Source organism: Nerophis lumbriciformis, linkage group LG11 (genome assembly GCF_033978685.3).
Source record: "Nerophis lumbriciformis linkage group LG11, RoL_Nlum_v2.1, whole genome shotgun sequence".
Taxonomy (NCBI): Eukaryota; Metazoa; Chordata; class Actinopteri; order Syngnathiformes; family Syngnathidae; genus Nerophis; species Nerophis lumbriciformis.
In genome coordinates, this window is record NC_084558.2 from 8,550,504 (window position 1) to 8,571,505 (window position 21,002).

Consider the following 21,002-nt stretch of genomic DNA (forward strand, 5'->3'; position numbering starts at 1 on the left):
ATATATATATATATATATATATATATATATATAATGAAAATATTTCAAGAATAAACTCGGATTTTTAAGTGGAAAAAGTAGTCATTTTACAAGAAAAATAAGAATAAGTTTAGAAAAACTGTGAGAACAGAGACATCATTGTATTAGAAAAACAAGTATTTGATTGGAATAAAGTTGTAATATTAAGAGAATGCAATGATTTTCTGACAGCAATTACATATTGTGAGGACAGAGTTGTAATTTCATCAGGAAAAAGTAATAATTGTGAGAATAAAGTCCTAACATTGTGAGAGGAAAGTAATATTTTGACCAGAATTTTTTTTTCTGTTATGAAAATATTGCAAGAATAAAGCCGACATTTTAAGTGGAAAAAGTAGTCATTTAACAAAAACAAAAAAAAAGAATAATTTTAGAAAAATGTGAAAACAAAGCATGAATTTACTAGAAAAAAAGTATTACTTTCATTATAGTCGTAATATTAAGACATTATGATTTTCTGACAGCGATGACGAACGTATTGTGAAGAAAAAGTTAGAATTGTATTAATAAAATTAACTTGTGAAAATAGTCATATTGTGAGTAAAATAATATTTTGACCAGATTTTATATTATGAAATATTGCAAGAATAAAGTCGTAATTTTACGCAAAAAAAGTGCTAATTAATGACGATATTGCAAGACTAAAGTTGGCTTTTACAAAGTCACGAGAATGAGGTTGTACACCTTATCTTGCATCAAATTCTAGTACAGTGAGTTATATGTTCCCATAAATATTCTAATTACCATTGTTTTTCTTTCCGTGTGGCCTTAATACTCCTGTAATTATGAGTAGACTTGCAGTATTTTCAAAATAAGAAGTAGTACTAAACGGTGAAACAGCTCCTACTTGAAATGTAAACGTCATAGTTGTAGCTTCTTGAAGTCTATGACGTCATACAGTAGACATACTTTTCTAAAGCGCATATCTTGACCAATGCTAGTTAATTAGCAGGCCTATTCTGTACATTACAGCACAATCGTTGGGGAAATGAGCTTTTTGTGTAATCCTGATGAAAACAAACCAAAGGGAGTGGGTGAAAAACCTCCTCAGTGGTGGTTATTCATCTCAAACTAAGATGTCTTGTTTTTTTTATATTTCTGCGCAGAAGGCTCCTTGCAAAGAGTGCAGTTCAAATATACCGTGCGGGCATTTAAAAAAATTCTATTTAAATTAACAGAACTGTGTATGTTTTAGTCGCCATCACCTCAAAAAATGAGTATTCCACACAGGAGAGCATTTAAATCCAACACGTTTGAAGTATGAGGATGCAGCTGTGCTACTAATTGTATTAACTTAGATATCATGATGTGAGACGAGTGAAGGAGCCAGTGGATAAATGGGAATCTGATGAAGCGATAAGTCCTTGAATTTCAGACTATTCACGACACGATGCTGAATATGCTAAGTCATGTTTATTTTTACTACGTGGGTAAAAGTATTAAACGCAAACTGACAGTGCATAGCTATATTTTAAAGATTTTTTTTTTTTACTATGTGTAAAATGTGTATATAACATATGTAACACCATAATTATGCCAAAAGGTGGCGCTCTTAGGACACCTTACACTACATTGTACCATACTGACAATAAAGAAGAGGGAAAAAAAGTTGATTCAGAATTCATTCCCAGGTTGCCCTGAATATTTTTTATAAGTATTATGTATGATACTCTTGTGTGAGTCACTAATGAGATTGCTCAAATTGCTAAACAAATATTTTCCTCTTTGTCTTATTGATCAACTGTCGCTCTCTGACCTTCTGTTTGCGTGTACGTTGGACATTGTACCTGACAAACAGCACATGTCAAACCGCACTTATTTTGTTTCCCTTCCCACCGTCAGCCCTGTGTCGGGCAACGGCAGACAGGTCGTACCAAGTCGCAGCAAGGTACCGCCGCGTCATCGCTTGAGTAGTCGGCTGCAGACACCGATTGGTCGGTGGCGACGTCCCACAGTAACTCCTCCCTCCAGACGGCGACCCGTTTGGTTACCTCCTGGTGTTCACGCGTGTCGACTTTTAAGGGTGTTGCCTCTCCCTCGTCATGCTCCAGATCAAATATTAATGGTGGGTTGTGGAGCTCCCGTGTTCCCATGTCGCCGCCACATGCTTCAGCTGCGCCTGCAGTGTACACAGGTGTATTGGTTTATAGTTCATCTCGACAACATTTAAGCTGAAAATAAGGCAAACGATGCACATGTCACAGAACTCTTTATACAGCAGTTTTTTTCAACCTTTTTTGAGCCAAGGCACATTTTTTGCGTTGAAAAAATCCGGAGGCACACCACCAGCAGAAATCATTAAAAAACTAAACTCAGTTGACAGTAAAAAGTTGTCGTAATTGTTGGATATGACTTTAAACCATAACCAAGCATGCATCAATATAGCTCCTGTCTCAAAGTAGGTGCACTGTCAAGACCTGTCACATCACGCCCTGACTTATTTTGAGTTTGTTGCTGTTTTCCTGTGTGTAGTGTTTTAGTTCTTGTCTTGCATTCCTATTTTGGTGGCTTCATCTCTTTTTTGGGTATTTTCCTGTAGCAGTTTCATATCTTCCTTTGAGCGATATTTCCCGCATCTACTTTGTTTTAGCAATCAAGAATATTTCAGTTGTTTTTATCCTTCTTTGTGGGGACATTGTTGATTGTCATGTCATGTTTGGGTGTACATTGTGGACGCCGTCTTTGCTCCACAGTAAGTCTTTGCTGTCGTCCAGCGTTCTGTTTTGTTTACTTTGTAGCCAGTTCAGTTTTAGTTTCGTTCTGCATAGCCTTCCCTAAGCTCCAATACCTTTTCTTAGAGACACTCACCTTTTGTTTATATTTGGTTCAAGCATTAGACACCTCTTTACCTGCACACTGCCTCCCGCTGTTTCAGACAACAACACATAATTTGCAGACTATAATTACTGGTTTGCAAAAAATATTTTTAACCCAAATAGGTGACTCCAGATCTCACGGCACAATGGTTGAAAAACACTGTTATACAGTATTCACAGTGTTTCACTTTTTCCACATTTTATGGTACAGCCTTATTCCAAAATGGAATAAATTCATTTTTGTCCTCAAAATTCTACACACAATACCCTATAATGACAATGTGAAAATGTATATATTTTCTTATTTAGCAAACGTATTAAAAATAAAAAGTATTTACTCTATACTTTGTACTTTGGCAGCCTCAAGTCGTCTTGAATACAATGCCACAAGCTTGGCACACCTATCTGTGGGCAGTTTCACCCATTCCTTTTTGCCCAATACTCTTTGCAGCACCTCTCAAGCTCCATCAGATTGCATTGGATGAGTCTGTACATGTAGAATTTTGAAAATAAAAATGTGTTTTCCCATTTTGGAATAAGGCTGTAACATAAAAAGTGGAGCACTGCCAATACTCTCCAAATGCACAGTACGTCTGCTTGCAGATAAAAAAAAATAAAAACAAAGCTGTCATTCTGGTTCTATCCTAATCTGGGCAGGACGCAAGTTCAGCAAGTATTCTCCTGTTGACTAACTGAAATGTTGTCGTGCAACATACCTGTCATGTAGAAAGCTTTGTATTTCCCAGCCCGCACTGCCTGCAAGTCGCCAAAACGCCCAGCAGCACCACTGTTTGGGTGGAAGAGGGCCTATTTAAAAACACAAAAAATATCAACAAACAAACACATAAAAATGTAAATATCCCTTGTGAAGTGAATTACATTTATATAGCGCTTTTTCTCAAGTGACTCAAAGCGCTTTACATTGTGAAACCCATTATCCAAGTTACATTTAAACCAGTGTGGGTGCCACTGGGAGCAGGTGGGTAAAGTGTCTTGCCCAAGGACACAACGGCAGTAACTAGGATGGCGGAAGCGGGGATCGAACCTGCAACCCTCAAGTTGCTGGCACGGCCGCTCTACCAACCGAGCTATACCGCCCCTTGTAGTTGTGACACAGCATTGGGCAAACGGCGTGGCGCAGTGGTAGAGTGGCCGTGCGCAACCCAAGGGTCCCTGGTTCAATCCCCACCTAGTACCAACCTCGTCATGTCCGTTGTGTCCTGAGCAAGACACTTCACCCTTGCTCCTGATGGCTGCTGGTTAGCGCCTTGCATGGCAGCTCCCTCCATCGGTGTGTGAATGTGTGTGTGAATGGGTAAATGTGGAAGTAGTGTCAAAGCGCTTTGAGTACCTTGAAGGTAGAAAAGTGCTAAAGCGCTATACAAGTACAACCCAAACTGTAGTCCAAGTAACAATAACATGATGGCACTAGCCAAGTCATTCGACACAGACAACTGCCAAGGACTTTAATGCTGCATCGTACATCACAGCATGTCATGGCAGTTATATCCGCCTTATTGATCTTCTGGCAAGGATAGAAATTTTCTAACTACTGAATCATAAATTTGTGTCGAGTAAAAACAAAAACATTGGCATTAACAGCTGTGGCTGTAGGGAACCTCCTAATTTTCCGTCACAGGACCAATGAAGTATCACGAGTGGTGCGCATCCAGCAGCCATATCTACCCAGTGGCGGGCCGTGCGTTTCTCACCTAGGCCTTCAGTGATGTTCGACTTCAATGATTACCTCTCAAAATACCATCATTTATGTCACCACATGACCATTGCTGGAGAAATACTATACAGAAACACATTTACGCACTACTGGTCATTGAATCACATCAACAGTACCGTATTTTCCGCACTATAAGGCGCACCTAAAAACCACAAATTTTCTCAAAAGCTAACAGTGCGCCTTATAACCCGGTGCGCTTTATTACGATTAATTTTCATAAAGTTTCGATCTCGCAACTTCGGTAAACAGCCGCCATCTTTTTTCCCGGTAGAACAGGAAGCGCTTCTTCTTCTACGCAAGCAACCGCCAAGGAAAGCACCCGCCCCCATAGAACAGGAAGCGCTTCACCCGCCCCCGGAAGAAGAAGAAAAAACGCGCGGATATCACCGTACGTTTCATTTCCTGTTTACATCTGTAAAGACCACAAAATGGCTCCTACTACGCGACAAGGATCCGGATCATAAAAAGACGCAATCTCTCCATCCGCACACGGATTACTACCGTATTTCACAGCAACTGATATTCCTGTGAACTGCACTGTGGAACGGGAGCACGTACGGTGAATATTCGCACCACAGGGAATGAGGAGTCATCCTTCACTGTGGTTCTAGCTTGCCATGCTAACTTCCACCCATCCAAAAGAGACCTTTCCAGCCGGCGTCATCATAAAAGCTAACTCGAAGGGATGGATGGATGAAGAAAAGATGAGCGAGTGGTTAAGGGAAGTTTACGCGAAGAGGCCGGGTGGCTTTTTTCACACAGCTCCGAAGGCAAACACACCTTCACTAAGACGGGCAGATAGCGCCGGTCGACATACGCCAACATCTGCCAGTGGATCGTAAATGCCTGGGCAGATAGTTTCGGTCACAACTGTGGTCCGAGCTTTCCGGAAGGCAGGATTCACAGAACTGCTGCACAACAACAGCGACACTGAATCCGATGACTTCGACGAGGCGGAGCCGGCCATTTTTGGATCCCACGCTTGCGCAACTTTTCAATTCGGACACCGAAGACGAAGAATTCGAAGGATTTACGAATGAAGAATAACTTCAGAAGGTGAGCGCTATGTTTATTTTGTGTGTTGTGACATTAACGTTCGAGCAACATTATGTTGCTATTTATTGCTCTACACCATTTTGAATTTTACTATGTTTGTGATTGCACATTTGCGTACATTTTGGGACAGAGTTGTTAGAACGCTGGTTTTCAATATATTATTAAAGTTTGACTGAACTATCTGACTGTTTTTTTGACATTCACTTTAGCGCAGCGTTTTTTTTGACATTCACTTTAGCGCAGCGTAGGCGCGGCTTATAGTCCGGGGCGGCTTATTGGTGGACAAAATTATGAAATATGTAATTCATAGAAGGTGCGGCTAATAATCCGGTGCGCCTTATAGTGCGGAAAATACGGTATATGAAACGGGTTATTTTCTGACGCATTTAAAAATAATTTAAAACATATCTTACGTGTACTGTCAAAATTAAAATTTGCAAAAAATATATTAAAAGTGACAAAATTAAATGAGGTGGCGACTTGTCCATTGTAGCTGAGATAGGCTCCAGCGCCCCCCGCGACCCCAAAGGGAATAAGCGGTAGGAAATGGATGGATGGATTGAAAATTAAATATTTGAACTCGCTATTAGACGCCGTATAAGCCAGTGGTACCCCTGGTCGCCGGCTGATTAGAGTGGAAATGGCAAGCATTTCCCCATTTCATCACCAGAACAGCTGAGCTAGCTTTCGAGGTTGGCCGACCTCGTCTCACAAGATGTAGTTTCTCTTTAAATATCCTTCTTGAAAATGGCCTTGCAATTATATATCTGCCACCTAATCAACATTTTATTCTCCTTCTATGCTATCCTGGTACGGCTACGGCGCAACACATCCCACTTCCTGCTAAATTGAAACTTGTGAATGGATACTCACTTTGGAATGACAAGTGAGTATCCATTCACAGTCTCATTAACATCAGGCTAAGGTTATCCAGGGTAAATCTCACCTAACCGTATCCTTGTCCACACACACACACACACACACAAAGGTCGTTTAAGATCCCCGCCGGCGCAACGCAACCTAGTACGCATGCGCGGAAAATGCGCACGTCATAGTCACCTCCAGTGTTGCTTTGTGTGCAAGTTCTTAAATGTAACTTATCTGAACAATATCCAGTGTTGTGGTATTTCAATTAACTGGAATCCAGTGTGCTGTGGGACCCTATTGTAGTGAATCACACCTGAGACATCATAAATTAATCCAATCTTTAATGGACATGTGAAAGTAAACAATGTGATAATGAACATTTTACATTAAATCAAACTAGGGATCTAGATATCTGGTCATGACACTCCTCACTCTTTTAACTTCACTTTCATTGTCCATTCGTATTTGGTGACTTTATATACTCTGGACCTAGACGTTGAGTCTGCGACATACATGGCGGACAATAACTGATACAGTCTGCTTTGCCAGTCCAAAAGCATTCGCCATTTTCCGTAGTCTTCACTCGACGGCCAGGTAATACAAAGCTCACACTACCTTTTTGTTATCACATCCACGGGAGCCTACATTCTTGTTGTCTCTCTTTCGACAAATGGACAAAGTTTTTCTGTAAGTAGAATCTCGCTCGCTGGCTCCTCTTCTTATTAGAAGATAGGGGTCCATCGTCTCTAAGAATGATGTACTCTGTAGTGACTGTACAAGCCAATACTGTCATGTCTGTGTGATCATGTTTTGTTTTAGTAATGTTCGGTTTAAATTTTGGACTTTTTGTGCACTTTTGTTTTGTTTTGTCACCATAGCAACCATTAGTTTCACCTGTCACGTCACGCACCTGTTCCACGTTTGGACTCATTGTGCACTCTTGTCACCATAGCAACCATTAGTTTTCACCTGTCACGTCACGCACCTGTTTCACGTTTCGAGTCACGCACCTGCTTTCACTAATCATGTCCATAGTATTTAAGTTCATTCATTTTCTGTTGTTCGTCCTGACGACATCACCACATTTATGCTCCTGCACACTCTCCACACCCTGATGACCCTTGCTACTCTTTTTTTTCATGCCGGTTCCATGCCAAGTAAGTTTTTGTTCGTTAAGCCACAGTTAGTGTTTTGTTTAATTGTTCATAGTTTCTGCCAATGTGCAAGTTTTGTGTTTAAAGTCTAGTTTTATTCTCCGCCACTGTGCGCGCTTTTTGTTTATTCCTTTTTTGATAGTTTAAAATAAATCATGTACCCACCTTCAAGCCTTGACCAGTCCAGTTCATTTGCACCACGGGAGAACAAACCAAGCCAAAGTCCAAGTCTTGACAAATACGAGCTTTGAAATTTCTGCCGCATATAGGACGGATCAGACTAGGTGGTAATATACATTTTGGCATGACTCTTCTTTTCAGTCTCCTCCTCCTTTTTTCAAGTATCATAGATGTTCTTTTCTCCTCATACTTTGTCACTCTTTCACTGACTGCAGCTCTCCATGTTATTCGGTCTTTTGCTAGGTCTTCCCAGCATGTAGTATTTATTTCACATTGTTTCAATGTCTTTTTTGAGCAATCCTTGTAACGTTTTCTCTGCCCGCCAACATTTATTTTCCCTTCATTTAGCTGACAGTACAACATCTGTTTTGGCAGTCTTTCGTCATTCATCCGTACAACATGCCCTGTCCGTCGTAGTTGTTTTTTTTTAACAATTGTACTCCCCCACACTGGGAAGCATGGCCTGTTCAAGTACACTGATGTTTGTTCTCATATCTTGCCACTTATTATTCATCATCTATGCGTAGACATCGCTGTTGAAACCTTTCAAGTGCTGTGATATGTCTTTGATATGCGGTCCATGCCTCTGAACCATATAGCAAAGTTGTTATAACAATTGCTCTGAACACTTTGATTTTTGTATCTAGTCTGATGTCATGATTTTGGAACGCTCAAGTCTTAAGCTTTCCAAAGGCTGCAGCAGCTTGCCTGGTTCTGTGATTGACTTCTGCATCAATGTTAGCATTTGAAGACATTATACTACCAAGGTATGTGAAGCTTTCTACATGTTCAAGAGCCACTTCTTCTATCTTTATTGCAAGTGGTTGCAGAATGATGTCCTTAGGCGATAATTGGTAGAGTGCTTGTGTTTTCTTTGCATTTATTCTAAGTCCAAGTTGTGTGTACGCATACCGTATTTTTCGGACTATAAGTCGCACCGGCCGAAAATGCATAATAAAGAAGGAAAAAAACATATAAGTCGCACTGGAGTATAAGTCGCATTTTTGGGGGAAATGTATTTGATAAAACCCAACACCAAGAATAGACATTTGAAAGGCAATTTAAAATAAATAAAGAATAGTGAACAACAGGCTGAATAAGTGTACGTTATATGACGCATAAATAACCATGTTAACGTAACATATTATGGTAAGAGTCATTCAAATAACTATAACATATAGAACATGCTATACGTTTACCAAACAATCTGTCACTCCTAATCGCTAAATCCCATGAAATCTTATACGTCTAGTCTCTTACGTGAATGAGCTAAATAATAATATTGATATTTTACGGTAATGTGTTAATCATTTCACACATAAGTCGCTCCTGAGTATAAGTCGCACCCCCGGCCAAACTATGAAAAAAACTGTGACTTATAGTCCGAAAAATACGGTAGTTAAATGCATCAAGTATTACTTGCAAATCTTCTGCTCTCTGGGCTGCTATTGCATTATCATATTGGAATTCCACCAATTCATCATCTAAAACCAGTGTGGTTTTCGTCCTGGTCGTGGAACTGTGGACCAGCTCTATACTCTCGGCAGGGTCCTTGAGGGTGCATGGGAGTTTGCCCAACCAGTCTACATGTGCTTTGTGGACTTGGAGAAGGCATTCGACCGTGTCCCTCGGGAAGTCCTGTGGGGAGTGCTCAGAGAGTATGGGGTTTCGGACTGTCTGATTGTGGCGGTCCGCTCCCTGTATGATCAGTGTCAGAGCTTGGTTCGCATTGCCGGCAGTAAGTCGGACACGTTTCCGGTGAGGGTTGGACTCCGCCAAGGCTGCCCTTTGTCACCGATTCTGTTCATAACTTTTATGGACAGAATTTCTAGGCGCAGTCAAGGCGTTGAGGGGATCCGGTTTGGTGGCTGCAGGATTAGGTCTCTGCTTTTTGCAGATGATTTGGTCCTGATGGCTTCATCTGGCCAGGATCTTCAGCTCTCACTGGATCGGTTCGCAGCTGAGTGTGAAGCGACTGGGATGAGAATCAGCACCTCCAAGTCCGAGTCCATGGTTCTCGCCCGGAAAAGGGTGGAGTGCCATCTCCGGGTTGGGGAGGAGATCTTGCCCCAAGTGGAGGAGTTCAAGTACCTTGGAGTCTTGTTCACGAGTGAGGGAAGAGTGGATCGTGAGATCGACAGGCGGATCGGTGCGGCGTCTTCAGTAATGCGGACGCTGTATCGATCCGTTGTGGTGAAGAAGGAGCTGAGCCGGAAGGCAAAGCTCTCAATTTACCGGTCGATCTACGTTCCCATCCTCACCTATGGTCATGAGCTTTGGGTTATGACCGAAAGGACAAGATCACGGGTACAAGCGGCCGAAATGAGTTTCCTCCGCCGGGTGGCGGGGCTCTCCCTTAGAGATAGGGTGAGAAGCTCTGTCATCCGGGGGGAGCTCAAAGTAAAGCCGCTGCTCCTCCACATCGAGAGGAGCCAGATGAGGTGGTTCGGGCATCTGGTCAGGATGCCACCCGAGCGCCTCCCTAAGGAGGTGTTTAGGGCATGTCCGACCGGTGGGAGGCCACGAGGAAGACCCAGGACACGTTGGGAAGACTATGTCTCCCGGCTGGCCTGGGAACGCCTCGGGATCCCCCGGGAGGAGCTGGACGAAGTGGCTGGGGAGAGGGAAGTCTGGGCTTCCCTGCTTAGGCTGCTGCCCCCGCGACCCGACCTCGGATAAGCGGAAGAAGATGGATGGATGGATGGATGGATGGAATTCCACCACTGTGGACCTTGAAACTTTTGTTCTGGCTTGCAGCTTCCTCAGGTTGAACAGTTTTCTATCTAGCCGAAATGCAATTTGAAATAGCTCAGCGGGTTTTCGTGAATATGCAATGTGGATCACAACAGAGATACAGACTGAGAACACTTTCAGGCATCCCTGTTTTACTCCAGTTTTTACTTCAAAAAGGAGCAGAATCGTCGCCATTCCCAAGTACTGTAGCTGTCATATTGTCATGTATCAATCAGACTATACTTATGAATTTTGGAGGACATCCTGATCTCGCCAGTAGCTCCCAAAGTAGTTCCCTTGAGACAGTGTCAAATGCTTCTGTGAGGTCAATAAACGGCATATAGAGGGGTTTATTTTGTTCAATGCATTTTCCTTGGAGTTGTCTCACCGATAATATCATGTCAGTTGTTCCTCTGTTTGGTCTAAAGCCTGATTGAGATTCTGGGAGTATGTCCTCGGCAATGGTCTCAGGTCATGTGTTGAGGATTCCTGACAGGATCTTATCGGCAGTACTGAGTAGTGATATTCCTCTGTAATTGCCACATTCTGCTCTATCACCCTTTTTTTTTTTTGTATATCTTCACAATGTTGGCATTCTTTACTCTTGTGGTATTTCTTCCTCGCTTCAAATTTTGAGTATAATTTGATATAGATTTTCTTGTAATTTGTTTCCACCATGCTTACATATTTCAATTGGAATTCTGTCTGGGCCTGCCGCTTTGCCAGCTTTCATTCGTGAGATGGATTTCTTCATGTCTTCCAGGGTTTGTAAGTCTCCTAGGTCCATTTTGATGGTCTGTTGGGGTATGGCATTGACGACATCCCTCTTATAGACAGTTCATTGGTTCAGTAGTTCTTCAAAATGCTCTCTCCACCGCTCATTGACTTCTTTGTAGGTCTTCAGAATGGTACCCCCGTCTTTGCTCTTGAGGGGCATCTGCCATTGTATAGTTGGTCCATCTATCTCTTTTGTTGCTGTAAAGAATGCCTTGCAATTGTTATCAGCTAAGAGTTGTATTTCTTCAGCCTTTGCCTGCCACCATTTATTTTTCATGCCTCGCACCGTTTGTTGTACATCGCTTTTGATTTCTTGATACTGTTTGTTCTTTAAAATGGAGTTAGTGTCATTCTTAAGTTGTATGAAAGCTTCCCTTTTTCTATTCGTGAGCTGTTGCAGTTCTGTGTTGTTTTGATCAAACCAGTCCTGATATTTCCTGGATTTGTACCCAACTGAGTTATCACATGCTTTTCTGATTGCTACCTTTAATTGCTCCCAGTGTTCTGTGATGTTTGTAGGGGATTTTTTGGGTATTTTTTCTTCCAGGTTTCTTTCTAGTTCCATGCCATGCTCATCTTCCTTTAGACATTCAACATTGGATTTTTTGCTGTGTGGTTTGTTGTGACATTTTCTTCAAGCCTTTAGTTTTAGCCTCATAACTGATGCAATCAATCTGTGATCTGACCAGCACTCATCTGCACAAGTTACAGCTCTGGTATGAAGTACATCTTGTTGGTCCCTTTTTTTCCACTATAACATAGTCATCAAGTGCCAGTGCTTTGACCTTGGGTGTTGCCAGGACACTTTGACGGAATTCCTTTGTCTAAAGATGGTGTTGGTGATTATCAAACTGTGCTCCGCACATTTGGTCAGAAGTAAGTAAGGCCCCATTTGCATTGGTTTTACCTACACCATTATGTCCAATTACACCCTCCCATATATTGTGATCTTTTCCAACTCTTGCATTGAAATCACCAAGAATAATAAGTTTATCGTGTTGTAGAGATGAGCTCATCTAACTCCGCATAGAAAGCCTCCTTAGTTTCTTCTTCAGCAACTAGAGTTGGGGCATATGTACTTATGAGAGTAGCATGTTGGTTGTGTTTTACGGCCAAATACGTTGAGTCCTCGACATACATGGCGGACAATAACTGATACAGTCTGCTTTGCCAGTCCAAAAGCATTCGCTGTTTTCTGTAGTCTTCCCTCGACGGCCGGGTAATACAAAGCACGCGCTACCTTTTTTTAATCACATCCACGGGAGCTCGCATTCTCGTTGTCTCTCTTTTGACAAATGGACAAAGTTTTTCGGTAAGTAGAATCACAGCTGACCTGGACATTCGAAAGTTCTCTTGCCGTCTGAGAAAGGTTGTACTGTATATTATTATTACATAATTTCGGAATAGTTGTTTACTACATTCTATTGTATTGTTTTTGTACTCTATTTTAATCTAAAAGTTAGTTTTCCTTTTAAAAAGGCTTATGACATGTTAAAATTGTGCTGTTTTGGCGGGCCGGGCACCAATTACATTTCAATGGGAGACATTGATTCAAGATACAAATGCTTTGAGTTAAGCGCTGCGTCACAGAACCAGTGAAGCTTGTAAGTCGAGGTCCTACTGTGTTTGATGTTAACGCTGACTATGCAGTTTAATCCTCAGTGGCATTACATAGGTTCTACTGCTGCTGTGCAATGCACTTATTAACACATGACCATGTGGTCAAGCAGAGCGCCCATGCAAAAAGAACGGCAAGCTTTGTTACCTTGTGACCAATCTGTTCGCCATGCAGGAGGACTCTTGAGGCATCAATCCCATCGTAACGCCTATCTGAGGGGGGCGTCACCTCCGCCAGGGATAAAAGAGTTGGGAAGATGTCCATACCACTGGGAGAAAGTACGATTTTTTTCAATTATGGGATCAATTATGTTCCATTAACAGCGAGGGTGTATGCATGGAAAGTAAATACACTAAGTATCAATGTCCAAACACAACAAGCAGGGCATCTCCAAGTATCAATATAGTACCAGAAAAATAACCATAAGGCAACAAACCTAAGCAGGACAGAGCTGGTGGAGTTTGCTGGGATCACACCAGGCCAGTAGGCCACCGTTGGGACCCTGTGGCCTCCTTCCCACGTGGTCCTCTTAGCTGAACCCCCACCTCACATGAAATCAAGAGATGTTCCAAAGTCACCTTTCGAACTACGTGTAACACTTTAGTTCACCAGCGCTACAAAATAATTTCCATTATTATTTCATACTTGGTTCATTTGAATGATTTTTTTTCATATTAGGTAAATTAGAGTATTTTTCTTTTCCTTTGGGCAATAAGGCTGCCAAGCAACAGGTGCCATAACCACGGGAATTAGGATTCTTTTTTTTTAAAACGTTGTTTTTTTGCTATGTAGTCTATCTTGGTGTGCTACCCGTTTTATTCATATAAAAATGTATCCATCATGGAATGCTGACAAAAAAGTAGTACCGTATATGTTTTTTTACCTTCATAACAAACATAAAAAACCTTGTGTACTACTAGAAAGTGGGATTTTATCGTAAAACATTATACCTCTTTTTGTCTGCCACGTCCCTTTGAATGGACCGGGACTTCCTGCATACTGGCACTTCTGCTCCCAAGGGCCATTATCGCCTAAAAATGTGCATATCATGGCAACACTCCGGATGTAAACACAGACGTAATCAGTCAGCGTAGGAGACCTACCAGTGAACCAGATAAACGTATCGCCAGCGTGTGAAGCACTTTTGATGGCCCCTACAAGGTCATCCATTTCTCTCAGGCTCGCGGCGTACACTTGGCGGTCAGGTGGGGGATGCCCTGTGCTGGTTTCAGGAGGAACAGATTGTGGTGCCAAGGGTACATGCATGTGAGCTAGTGCAATGTACAGGAAGTAGGGCTGTCCTCGCTCTCTGCAGGTACACAAAAAAATACATTTTGTTTGAGGTCTACTGAGACGCTCCCATTAAATGCATTAGGTCGGGGGTCAGCAACCCGCGGCTCTCGAGCCACCTGAGGCTCTTTTGCGCCGCACTAGTGGCTCCCTGGAAATTTTTTAATAAAGGATTGAAAATGGGAAAAGATGGGGGCAAAATATTTTTTTTGTTTTAGTATGGACAAACATGACACAAACCTTCCCAATCTTTAGAAAGCCCACTGTTTAATATGTTTGTGTGTATGCTTCACTGATGAGAGTATTTGGTGAACATCTTTTTGTCCTACTAATTTCGGCGGTTCTTGAACTCATCATAGTGTAGACTGTGACGTTTGTTTACATGTAAAACCTTCCACTCCTTTGTCTCATTTTGTCCACCAAAACTTTCATGCTGTGTGTGAATGCACAAACTTCTTTGTCTCATTTTGTCCACCAAAACGTTCATGCTGTGCGTGAATGCACAAACGTGAGCTTTGTTGATGTTATTGACTTGTTGGAGTGCTAATCAGGCTAGTTAGCCTAGCTGTATGTACATATTGCATCATTATGCAATATGTACATATATATTTGAGCTCATTTAATTTCCTTTACTTTTATCCTCTTTGTATTTAATTTAGTTTTGCATGTCTCATGACACATTATCTGTAGGTAATATTGGCTGCATTTCAGATAGTTGTTTGTGTGCCATGTTGTTCCAGACCACAGCAAACGTTACCTAGCTTGCCAAAGATTGTAATAAATCCATTAAAAGAAGACGGAATGCGTTTCCTTTAACTCGGACACACACATCCATACCTTTTGGAGTTCTCACATTCTAAGTAGCCTCTGATTTACTAATGGTTTCTAATGTTGTAAAAATGTGTACAATAAATATTAAATTTCAACATTTCTGTCAACGAAGGTTTGCTTCAGCCTGCGACACAGTCATTTTGATAGTAGGCTATTATAGCCAATATAGACACTTACGTCATGTGTTGCCTTCATTCTAAGACGGCTTTTCATTTTTTGCGGCTCCAGACAGATTTTTTATTTTTGGTCCAATATTGCTCTTTCAACGTTTTGGGTTACCGACCTCTGCATTAGGTAAACACATTAGACAGACGCTTCATTAAGTACACGTTCAACACAAGAGCCGCCGAAATTCCTGATTACGGACAAAAAATATATCTGTTTTGATTGTATTCGTAGTATTTACACTGAGAGGTGCCAGTCACTCATGAAGGACCAAAATATTAGAGACACCTTTAAATATGATGTAATGCAGTTCTACCCTACTGCAAACACTGTTAAAAAAATAAATGCAAAGCAATAGACTAGCAAAAATTTTCCTTTTAGTAGATGGCAGTCAAACATAAGAGATACGTGTAGACTGCACTATGACTCAAGTAAACAACACCAAAATTGTATATGTTTCCATTGAAAATATAGAACATTACACACGGCGCTCAAAAACCTATCAAAATGTTTTAGTACGACTTTGGTAAGCTATGAAGCCGCACCGCTTGATGTGCTTAAACATACGAGTATTATTATGGTGTGTGTATAAAGTAAGACATTATCTGGTGTTTTGTTTCACAATATTATGCAAAAGCAACTTTTCTTACCTTATGGTACCTGCTGATTTGTATTTGGGATCTGCATAAATCCTGAAAAATTGTGCGCATCCGCCTTTGTAGTCGATAAGCTTCTGCTTTTTCTCTATCTTCCTGTTATGGGACATTCATCCTCCGCTGTTGCCATTTCTAAAACAAAGTAGTGTAAAGTTCTTACTTATATCTGTCAGTAAACTCGCCATGAAAGCGCTAAAACATACCGGTGTAGTGACTTTACACTATTCACCCAAGGAGCTTTATTTAGTTATTAGAAAGTTTCGGTCGGACGGTTTTTCACGGGACACACGTTTCCGGTGTGGTTGTTTCCGGATGAGAAGATGCTGCTCCGTTATTGATTTAAGTAAAGTACAAACACTGTTGAAAAAAAGAAATGCAAAGCAATAGACCAGCACAAGGTATCCTTTTAGGCAGCTTCTAGATTCGTCTCATGATTTCCAGTGCAAAAATTATCTCGTTTGACGTGTACATGCTGCTAAGTGTCTGCTCGCCACTGCTGACATACCGCAATACAATTTGTTGGTTATTTAATAGTCCCTTTTAAAGTTGTGTCCTGTAGCATGATGATGAATGTTGGCTCTCTGGAAGCCTGCACATGTGTGGGCTAGTCAGCACATGACTTGATTGATAGTCAGCCGCTACTCCTTCACATGACCCTCAACTATAGCATGTTTTCTCTCACACAGCTGCAAACAGCAGGGTTCACCCTCCTACGCAACCCCTCTACACACAGTACACTTTACTCTCAACTTTAGCAAAACACAGTATGTACAGTATGTGTTGCTCAAGTTGAGGACACTTATTACAGTCGCGGACATGGAGGATTATAGCAGTTTTGCTCAGCCTCATGATCATTTCCACACCTACATTGTACCTCACGTTGTGCATAATCCTGAGTGCAGCAGACTGGTACTGTTCAGTAAGCGTCCATAAGTTGAGGGGCTGCTCCACGATGCTGCGGTTTTCAATCAAAGGAAGACCCACTTTGGAATAACAGCCAGATCTACAACATGCAGGATACTGTAAATAACACCTTCTAGGATCTACTGTATGCAAACCATGATTACAAACATTAACAACTGTGGCTGTGGGCAAGTTGGAAGTACCTGCATTTTAAGCATCATGAATAGTTAGCGTCCATGTACCGGTAAATGAGAATCCCTTAGAATCCTAGGAAAAGTTCCATATTTTGAAATTGCTATTACAGCATCGGTTATGTTGCTGCTGTGTTGTGTAATATGCTTTTTCATAAATGATCATGGAAAAAAAAAAAGAGCTATGTTTTCCTTTCCACTTTCTCATGCACTCCGAACCATTAGTAAAGTTGAAAAAATAAGAGGTAATAAGATGTTATGTTGTAAAAGCTTTTTGTTTCCAAAATGGAAAAAAAAAACAAAAAAAAAAACATATACTGTACAACAGTGGTTCTCAACCTTTTTTCAGTGATGTACCCCCTGTGAACATTTTTTTTAATTCAAGTACCCCCTAATCAGAGCAAAGCATTTTTTGTTGAAAAAAAGAGATAAAGAAGCACTATGTCATCAGTTTCTGATTTATCAAATTGTATAACAGTGCAAAAATATTGCTCATTTGTAGTGGTCTTTCTTGAACTATTTGGAAAAAAAGATGTACAAATAACTAAAAACTTGTTGAAAAATAAACAAGTGATTCAATTATAAATAAAGATTTCTACACATAGAAGTAATCATCAACTTAAAGTGCCCTCTTTGGGGATTGTAATAGAGATCCATCTGGATTCATGAACTTATTTCTAAACATTTCTTCACAAAAAAATTAATCTTTAACATCAATATTTATGGAACATGTCCACAAAAAATCTAGCTGTCAACACTGAATATTGCATTGTTGCATTTCTTTTCACTGTTCTTTTTGACAGACATTTTAGTGAGAAGCCTGAGCTTGTGCTTCACTGAGTTTATGAACATACATTCATATTTTGCTGAAGTATTTTTCAATAAATATATTTATAAAGGATTTTTGAATTGTTGCTATTTTTAGAATATTTAAAAAAAAATCTCACGTACCCCTTTGCATACCTTCAAGTAACCCCAGGGGTACGCGTACCCCCATTTGAGAACCACTGCTGTACAACAGCATAAAGTTAAGTTAAAGTTAAAGTACCAATGATTGTCACACACACACTAGGTGCGGCGAAATTATTCTCTGCATTTGACCCATCACCCTTGATCACCCCCTGGGAGGTGAGGGGAGCAGTGGGCAGCAGCGGTGGCCACGCCCCGGAATCATCTTTGGTGATTTAACCCCCAATTCCAACCCTTGATGCTGGGTGCCAAGCAGGGAGGTAATGGGTCCCATTTTTATAGTGTTACCTCAACTTAAGAGTGCCCCACCTTAAAAACAGGGCCGGCCCGTGGCATAGGCCGTATAGGCAAATGCTAAGGGCGCCGTCCATCAGGGGGCGCCACGCCAGTGCCACAAATGTTGGAGGAAAAAAAAAAAAAGTTGGTACTATTATTTCTAAATACAAAAAATAATCCTACGTTAATTAAAATGCAAAGTAAAGCCTATTTAATAGAAATATTATTTGTTACAACATTACGCCCCCCCCCCCCCCCCCCCTCCCCCCGCACGGTGCGCCCCCTCCCTTCCCGTATCATGACTCTTTTTGGACGTCACCACATCAAAAAATCAACACAAGATGTCAAAACGGCCAAAACTGTCAGGTGCCCAGGGAAGAAAAAAGAGAAAAGAAGAGGAGGAGAAACGAGAAAAGACAGAGGTAGCAGGTAGGTAACGTTAGCCTACATTAAATTATTTGTCTGTTACAGAATGTGATGGTAACCTGGCTTTTTAGCATTAAGCTAATGTTACATGATTCGGCAATTGCTAATCAAATAGCTAGTTTTGTTTTAACGTCGGGTTAATATTGTTGGAGGGGGCTAAATTGTTATGGAAAATAATAATGTAACGTTAGGTAATTACAGTACTCCCACCTTACATTCCTCAGGGACATTTGTATTAGATCTTTTAAGCAGGTGTTTTTTGTTTACATTGTTTTTGCCTTCTGGTTAGCTAATGTTTGCCCTGCAGGTAATAGTCACTTTTCCACCCCTTTATATATTAGGTATAGTTGTAAGTAAAAAAAAAAAAAAGGTCAAAGACAAAGCTATTCAGTTTCTTGTGAGTATATACACTTCACTGCCGATGTGGGGGGGCGCCACCTAAAATCTTGCCTCGGGCGCCAGATTGGTTGTGTTGGGAGATAAAAGCTGTCTCTGGCCTAATTAGTATGCTTTAAGTTACAAGTAAAAAACTGAGACAATGGCATAGCTAATGTCACAATGCCCAAAACATACTGTCTTACTCGCTTGCATTAGCATATATAGCTGGAGATCGACTTAACTTGGTTTTCCAACCAAGGGAAGGAAGAAAGTCCGTGTGAAGGACAGTGCCGAGAAGAAGAAGTGGATAATATTCACTGAATTTAAGAAATACATCATCAAAGAAATGGCCGAAGTAGTTGGAGCGTATCACTGCTAGTCTGCACCATACTGAAGCAAAATGAGTCGATAAAGCCAACTAAGACTGTTAAAATAATATCTAAACGGCAAAGATTTATCAATGAAAACAAAGAAAAGCTGTCGACGGTGTATGATGGAGAAGCAGATGGAAGGAGATACCGTAGAAGTCCACTCTCCAAAGTAAATGCTGTACATTATTACATTTCTTCATAAACGACTGTAGTATTTAGTAGTACATTCTATTGTATTGTTTTTATACAATATCTATCATCAAAAAATGTGGTTATACTTTTAAAAGGCATGTTAAAATGTGTGCTGTTTTGGGGCGCCAAGCACCAATTAAACTGATTTCAATTCATTTCAATGGGTGACGTTGAACCAATAAGGCGTGTAAGTTGTGTTACTACTCTATTTTTAATTATTTCCTGCTTCCAAATAACGCCCCGTCTTCTTGGCAGTTCAGACAAATAAACGCCCTGGCTACAAATAGAGCACAGTCACATGCAAGCATCACAATATGTTAAGTTAAAGACACAACAACGGTGCAGTAAAACTGGCTTTTTACAACAATGAAGTCACATTTTGACAGGAAAATTAAGTCAGTCAAAAAGTACACAGGTTTACTATCAATTCAACTGGGTTGAAATGCATGTTGCTTGTGATACACACTTGCATGTGGAAGTTACATTTCGGGTTTTATAAATAGGATGCATGTCTAAAATAAGCAAAAACAATTAAAATCCCGTCATATGAGCAAAAAGGTTGAATAATTAATAGAAATCTAGCCCCACCCACCTTAAAATGTGCGATCCAGACGAGTCACAGGGGGGACACTGAGGAAGATTATAACCAGGTACATCTGTACAACCCATGTCGTTGCTGTATGGGACCCCCAGGTAATAGTCAAAACCTGTCCAAGAGACAATAAAAGAACAAATCTGAATTTTTCTTAAAGGAACCATGCACTTCATTTGTTTGTCTTTCGTGCGTAATGAAATAAAATGCATCCATCAGAATATTACCATTTTAAAATCCTCAAATAATTTCTTACTTTGACATCAGCTCGTACCAAATTAAAAAGTATTCTAGTTTGTACTAGTTTAGCTCATCAATATACGTCTGTTGTTGGTTGATTTCTCATTTGAAAGTACTTACTTAGACCTTAATGGTTTATTAATAAGGGGTTTATATTCTACTCCAAGGCAGAGACACTGCAAACACAGCATGGATTTAAAAAGAGTAGCAGCAGGGTGGTGGACTGAGTGGACAGTGGGTGAGAAGTCAAAAGATACACTGCCAGAAGGACCCAATGACGTCAGAACCCTAAACCGGTGGAAAATTCTGTACAATTGTTTTAATCTCGGGGTGACTGCTATGTTTTCTTGTTATTGATGCTCTATATCAGGAGTATCAAACTCGTTTTTTGCTGAGGGCCACATTGCAGTCATAGCTGCCCTTAGAGGGCCGCTTGTAACATCTAAGCTATGAATATGAATGTAAAAGGATTCGCTTAAGGGTGCTCACACTTTTTCTGCAGGCGAGCTACTTTTCAATTGATCAAGTCGTGGGGATCTACCTCATT

The 21,002-nt window shown here is 40.8% G+C and overlaps 1 protein-coding gene across 1 annotated transcript in view; it reads right to left on the minus strand.

The window, feature by feature from the left end:
* Positions 1–844: 844 nt before the first annotated feature.
* The window catches only part of arsg (arylsulfatase G), a 66,602-nt gene continuing 46,444 nt past the window's right edge, over positions 845–21,002 (minus strand). The window contains exons 8-15 of the mRNA XM_061967495.1: positions 20,216–20,330; positions 16,792–16,920; positions 14,079–14,284; positions 13,926–14,006; positions 13,412–13,520; positions 13,123–13,243; positions 3,572–3,662; positions 845–2,158 (exon numbers count right to left, since the gene is read on the minus strand). Of these exons, the coding sequence (XP_061823479.1) occupies positions 1,878–2,158; positions 3,572–3,662; positions 13,123–13,243; positions 13,412–13,520; positions 13,926–14,006; positions 14,079–14,284; positions 16,792–16,920; positions 20,216–20,330 (1,133 nt within the window). The 3' untranslated portion in view covers positions 845–1,877. The remainder of the gene's footprint in view (positions 2,159–3,571; positions 3,663–13,122; positions 13,244–13,411; positions 13,521–13,925; positions 14,007–14,078; positions 14,285–16,791; positions 16,921–20,215; positions 20,331–21,002) is intronic.